Source organism: Somniosus microcephalus, chromosome 6, assembly GCF_052327205.1.
Source record: "Somniosus microcephalus isolate GS21.2 chromosome 6, FLI_Smic_1.0, whole genome shotgun sequence".
In the NCBI taxonomy this organism is placed as follows: Eukaryota; Metazoa; Chordata; class Chondrichthyes; order Squaliformes; family Somniosidae; genus Somniosus; species Somniosus microcephalus.
Window position 1 is genome coordinate 112,865,505 of NC_140992.1, and position 6,915 is coordinate 112,872,419.

General features: G+C 44.7%; 1 protein-coding gene across 3 annotated transcripts in view; it reads right to left on the minus strand.

Moving 5' to 3' along the window:
- The window catches only part of LOC147116001 (beta-arrestin-1-like), a 66,878-nt gene extending 61,260 nt beyond the window's left edge, over positions 1–5,618 (minus strand). For 2 of the 3 annotated variants that reach the window (XM_085990709.1, XM_085990710.1), the window contains exons 1-2: positions 5,377–5,617; positions 2,222–2,367 (exon numbers count right to left, since the gene is read on the minus strand). In XM_085990709.1, coding sequence (XP_085846835.1) covers positions 2,222–2,338 — 117 coding nt within the window. In that variant the 5' untranslated portion in view covers positions 2,339–2,367; positions 5,377–5,617. Of the gene's footprint in view, positions 1–2,221; positions 2,368–5,376 lie in introns of all 3 variants that reach the window. The other variant, XM_085990711.1, reaches the window with a different exon arrangement.
- Positions 5,619–6,915: the final 1,297 nt, after the last annotated feature.

Below are 6,915 nucleotides of genomic sequence, written 5' to 3' on the forward strand. Positions count from 1 at the left end.
GTTAAAATTCTGTTTTCTCCATTGGTCCCAGGGCAGTGTGTAAAGAAAGTTGTATAATATGCTCCTTTTAAGCAGTATCTAGATAACTGGCAACTGCAGTATTTGCAAATTCGGTTCGGATCCTGTCTTTCTATTCCATTTGACTGAGATTGATTCGACAAATCAAGCATATTTCAGGATACCTTTTTCTCTCATGGATTTCGCTCAGCTCCAAGCAGGCAGGAGTTGAAAGGAACGAGGAAGTGGAGCACGGCAGTTATACAGACAGCCACTGCATACAGACTGATTTCAAGGATACGGCTAAAATGTAATCAGCTGCCCTGCCTGAATTTAAAGTTTTAAAATGTTTTCTACTTTTTAAAAGCAGTTGCTATATGGTAGACCCCCTTCCCAATTTGCTCAGCGTAGAATGCACCTGATGTGATATTGGACCTAGGAGGTTCTACGATTGGTCCCTACCCTTTTCTGAGTCAACAATACCTGGAAGACTGAACTTTGAATGTAGATCACAAAGACCTGCCTGTTTTCTGCACAAATCACACATTAACTTCCAAATTTGGAGGTCAGCAGCTGATCACTGACTGCAAGGGCTCGATTTTCATTGTGCCGTGGAGTTGGGATTGGAGGCGTGCGGGGAGTTAAAATCCCAAAATCGGGGGTCCCGACCCTATCCCGCCCCCATCCCGCCCCCAACCCGCCTCCATGCCAGTTTCAAAGGAGGCGGGTACCCGCCCTGCACTGGGACCCGCCTACCCGAGGCGGGAAGGGATTAGTGCCAATTAACTGCCTGTTAACAGGTAGTCAACAGGCAGTTTTTAGCCTAATCCCTATTTTTAAGCTTGAACTGTGGGATTCCCGACGGCTCCAAACCACGCCAAGTTAGAGGAGTCGGGCCGTCGGGTTCAAGGGCTTGGAGGGGTCGAGATGTCGGTGTTCAGGTGAGTGATGTGTGCATGAATGCAAAGGTAAGTATGTTTGGTGCGTCTAAAGTGATTAAAGAAGTGTAAAATACCTTTTCTTACCTTTTCAGCCTTCCTTCCTTTAGGTTCGGGGAGTCCCTCATCTCACCGGCACAGAAAGCAGAATGGCTGCGAACTGTCAAAAGTGACAGCCTGCAGTTTTCTGTGCAGGAGAGATTTCTAACTGAGTCTGTGGAGAAGGACTCATGTTAGAAGTAAGACTGTCAGTGTTTGACAGCTTCAAACAGCTGTGAAACACTGATATTTCATCTGTCAAAACGTCTTGACAGATGAAATTTCAGTCTGTGACGTCATCTGTTGCCGGGTGGCCCTTAATTGGCCTGCTGAGCCCGCTGGGCAGGCTCAACAAGGTCAATCAAGTTAAAATCGCGTGGATTGGCCGCATCTCGATGGAGGCAGGACTACAACCCCGAAAGTTGTAGTCCCGCCTCCAACCCGATTGCTGAATGAAAATCCAGCCCCAAGTGTCGAACAAAGAAAGAATTTGTATTTATATAGCGCCTTTCATGGCCAGAGGACATCCCAAAGTGCAGCTAATGAAGTACTTTTTTGAAGTGTAGTCACTGTTGTAATGCAGAAAGTGTGGCAGCCAATTTGTGCACAGCAAGGTCCCACAAACAGCATTGTGATAATGACTAGATAATCTTATCTGGTGGTGTTTGTTGAGGGATATATTTTGGCCAGAGCTCCCCAACTCTTCTTCAAAAACTGCAGTGGGATCTTTTATGGCCACCTAAGAGGACCTTGGTTTAATGTCTCGTCCGAAAGACAGCACCTCTGGCAGTGCGGCACTCTGTCAGTACTGCGCTGAAGTGTCAGCGTAGAGCTGGTACAGGTGTGGTGAGTTATGTTTATCCAGCATACCTGGGGCAATTGGTGTATCGATAGGCATCAGTTCCTGTATGTTACACAGAAATGCATCCAGTAGAAGTGATTCCATTTGTTATCTTGGCAATGCTGCTACTCTGGAATCTATGCCATTTACATTGCAAAGCACCCGCGGATGCAGAAAAACGCAACCTCCTCTGCGCAGCTGGTTAAATGTCACCACTGCAGCTTTTGTTTCCTGGCTGTGCACCTTCCCTAATTTCAGATTGTTCACACAACCTGAATCTCCCACACAACTAAGGCGTTAGTGCAATGTCGTAGACTTGGATGAAGAATGGAGGCCGGAAATGAGGTCTGTGAGGAAGGATAAGGGGCAAGAAAAAAAAACCTGAAAGGTGAGGGAGGTCACACACCGCCTTATCACAGGTAGTCTTTCTGAAGACAATGTTTTTGGGAGTTGGAGCTGGAGGGTTCATTTTGGTAACGACCATGCTCGGAGCAGGGGTCTTCTGGATCGCAGGAATGCTCATCTTCTCTGGTGGGATGTGATATAATGAGGCTGAGAAGCAAAAAAAGGTAAAACATTGGTGAATAAACAACGGCACCTAGAATCATAGAATAGAATCATAGAATGGTTACAGCACAGGAGGAGGCCATTCGGCCCGTCGAGCCCGTGCCGGCTCTCTGCAAGAGCACTTCAGCTCGTTTCACTCCCCCGCCCTTTCTCTGTAGCCCTGCTAATGTTTTTCCTTCAGGTACTTATCCAATTCCCTTTTGAAAGCCGTGATTGAATCTGCCAACACCACCCTTTCAGGCAGTGCATTCCAGATCATAACCACTCGCTGCGTAAAAAAGTTTTCCTCATGTCACCTTTGGTTCTTTTGCCAATCACCTTAAATCTGTGTCCTCTGGTTCTTGACCCTTTCATCAATCAGAACAGTTTCTGTCTATCTACTCTGTCTACACCCCTCATGATTTTGAACACCTCTATCAAATCTCCTCTCAACCTTTTCTGCTCTAAGGAGAACAACCCAGCTTCTCCAGTCTATCCATGTAACTGAAGTTCCTCATCCTTGGAACCACTCTTATAAATCTTTTCTGCACCCTCTCTAAGGCCTTCACATCCTTCCCTAAAGTGTGGTGCCCAGAATTGGACACAATACTCCAGTTGAGGCCGAACCAGTGTTTTATAAAGGTTCACCATAACTTCCTTGCTTTTGTACTCTCTGCCTCTATTTATGAAGCCCAGGATCCCTTTTTGCTTTTTTAACCGCTTTCTAAGCCTGCCCTGTCATTTTCAATGATTTGTGTACATATACCCCAGGTGTCTCTGTTCATGCACCCACTTTAGAATTCTACCATTTAGTTTATATTGCTTCTCCTCGTTCTTCCTACCAAAATGTATCGCTTCACACTTTTCTGTGTTAAATTTCATCTGCCATGTGTCTGCCCATTCCACCAGCCTGTCAATGTCCTCTTGAAGTCTATCACTATCCTCCTCACTGTTCACTATACTTCCAAGTTTTGTGTCATTTACAAATTTTGAAATTGTGCCCTGTACACCCAAGCCCAAGTCATTAATATATATCAAGAAAGTGGTCCTCCAATACCGACCCCTGGGGAACACCACTGTATACCATCCTCCAGTCCAATAAACAACCATTCACCACTACTCTCCGTTTCCTGTCACTTAGCCAATTTCGTATTTTATTCTATGGGCTTCAACTTTGCTGGCAAGCCTATTATGTGGTACTTTATCAATCGCCTTTTGGAAGTCCATGTATGCCACATCAACCGCATTGCCCTCATCAATCTCATCAAAAAACCCAATCAGGTTAGTTTAACACGATTTGCCTTTAACAAATCTGTGCTGGCTTTCCTTAATTAATCCACACTTGTCCAAGTGACTGTTAATTTTGTCCTGGATTATCATTTCTAAAAGCTTCCCCACTACCGAGGTTAGACTAACGAGCGTGTAGTTGCTGGGTTTATCCTGACACCTTTTTTGAACAAGGGTGTAACATTTGCAATTCTCCAGCCCTCTGGCACCACCCCCGTATCCAACGAGGATTGGAAGATTATGGCCAGTACCTCCGCAATTTCCACCTTTACTTCCCTCAGCATCCTAGGATGCATCCCATCCGGTCCTGGTGACTTATCTACTTTAAGTACAGCCAGCCTTTCTAGTACCTCCTCTTTATCAATTTTTATCCCATCCAGTATCTCAACTACCTTCTCTTTCACTATGACTTTAGCAAATCTTCCTCCTTGGTAAAGACAGATGCAAAGTACTCATTTAGTACCTCAGCCATGCCCTCTGCCTCCATGGTCCTTAATTGGCCCCACCCCTCCTCTTACTACCCATTTACTATTTATATGTCTATAGAAGACTTTTGGATTCCCTTTTATGTTAGCTGCCAATCTATTCTCATATCTCTCTTTGCCCCTCTTATTTCCTTTTTCACTTCCCCTCTGAACTTTCTATATTCAGCCTGGTTCTCACTTGTACTTTCAACCTGACATCTGTCATACACCCCCTTTTTCTGCTTCATCTTACTCTCTATCTCTTTCGTCATCCAGGGAGCTCTGACTTTGGTTACCTTACCTTTCCCCCTAGTGGGAATGTACCTCGACCATACCCGAACCATCTCCTCTTTAAAGGCAGCCCATTGTTCGATTACAGTTTTGCCTGCCAATCTTTGATTCCAATTTACCCGGGCCAGATCCATTCTCAACCCACTTAAATTGACCTTCCTCCAATTAAGTATTTTTACTCCAGATTGCTCCCTGTCCTTTTCCATAGCTAATCTAAACCTTATGATACTGTGATCACTGCTCCCTAAATGTTCCACTACTGACACTTGATCCACCTCTTTCCCCAGAACCAGATCCAGCAATGCCTCCTTCCTCGGTGGGCCGGAAACGTACTGATCAAGAAAGTTCTCCTGAACACACTTCAGAAATTCTTCCCCCTCTCTGCCCTTTACACTATTACTATCCCAGTCCATATTCACTCCCTTATCTTGCAAAAATGTGTCTATCTCCACCTTAAATATATTTAATGACCCCACCTCTACAGCTCTCTGGAGCTGAGAATTCCACAGATTTACGACCCTCTGAGAGAACTTCCTCCTCATCTCAGTGCTCACCTCCTCATTTTTAACTAATTTCCCCTGGGATTTGAACCAGTCACCATAGGGAACAATTTGCCTGGGTCAGTTTTGTTAATTCCCTTCATAGTCCTGAAAATTTTACCTCGATCTACTTAACATCTCCCCTTTCCTGACTTCCTTCACCTGAAATCATAAGATATTGTAAAATTGCACTTTCTGCCCCTTTGTACATTAAAACTGCTGGGATTGGATAGTACAGGCACAATATTTGATAATCATTCAAAATTAAAAGATTAAGCCTTTTACTTCAAGGTTTTTTATAACTATTGTGCTTACTATGAGCTAAGCAGCTGACACAGATACAGAAAGACCATTCAATCCCATGCAACGCGCTCATCTCCCAGTTTACTAACCAGTCTGATTTAACACAGAAGGGATAAGTTATGGCAGAATACCTTAAACAGCCGACCTCAGCCTGAGACAGAAAAACCAGAAATGTCTGGACGGAAGAATCGCTTGACAATCCCCGTTCTTCCTTCAGCTGCCTCAGTCAGTCAGAGGACAAGTCTTTGTCTTGGGGTGGGACAACTGAAACGCTGATAGTTGCAGGTCAGCAATTGGACAAATTTGTAGTCGCGGCTCGTGTCAGTATCTGAGCGGTTTACAGGTTGTGATAAGGAGACAATGTAAGCACAGCAAATCCTGCCCAAGGTTACATCACCACATTATAAATCTTTTAATAATCTTTTAATTGAACTATCATCCACAAAAGATTTACGGCGGTATGGGGATCTTCTGCCCTCCCTCCACTCATTTCTGAGTGGTTGTGAATGGGGGTGAGGGGGAGGGAGGGAGGGAGGGGCCATTTTCCCACCCACTGGTGACCTTTGTTATTGTTTTGGAATAATATGCAAATTATGAACATATGTCACTGACAAATTTCCCCAGTGCAAGCCTATCTAATCAATTTAAAAATCTTTTACACTTTTATTTGAGCTTATACCAGCAGCACTGTGGCTGACAGCAATGCTGCTCTGCCACAGCCATTCTCCGCCATTGCAGGCAGGCACTGCCAGAGGAGCTCGCTAAAATTATGTAAAGACCCAAGGCTGGAAAGTTGGTGGGTCAGAGGCGCATTTTTGTAGCAGGGAGGATTCCCGTCAAGCCAGAGATCCGCCCTAACTCCTCTAAAGCAGATAGTCTACGTGTCATAAATACGTCTGACACAATTCTGCTGGATAATTATGAGTGAGCTGAGTATGAGGGGCAGGCCAGTGATCTGCTAACATCTAATATTGTGCTGAATTTCAGTCTTTTCATTGACAGTGCTACACTAGAAGATTTTTGATGACCTGGCACGCAACTGTCCAATCTTGGCAATCTTAGAGGATTCCACCAGATCTGTCTCTACATCAGAACTTTTAGTTGAGTATCCCTGTGGTCTCCTGCACCTAGTCCCGAATGGCTGTGAGTACTTCATTGTATCTCTCTTCTGGTCTGGTCTGAAGGGTCATTAGCCAGTGTGGCAATGGATAGTCTTGGTCACCATCCATTCCAGGCTTCTTGGCCCTTCAAATAAGATGGCTCTAGCAATTTCCCAACATGTGTGATATATTAGAATAGCGAGAATTAACATTCATGATTCTCTTCCTGTGGTCACACCCTGGTTGCGTGTAAATAGAATGCAAGCCCTTTCTGGTCATAGATGGAACACTATTGGGGCTAGGGCCTGTAAGGCTATGAGTGCCAGCAATATTGCTCTGTACTTTGGGACATCCAGCCAGGTGGTAGAATGTAGGGCTCCTTTATGCTGCTGGCTGTTTCCAATAGGGAAATTAATAACATCACTTGCATGAACAAACAAGACATCTGTTACCTCCATGGTGCATCCATGAATTAACAAGTTGGAGGATTTAACAGCCATCAACTGATAGTGTCATCCCTGAGCTGGAAGTAGGTTTTAGGTCTAGCTGCCAGAGATGGTCTCCCTTGTG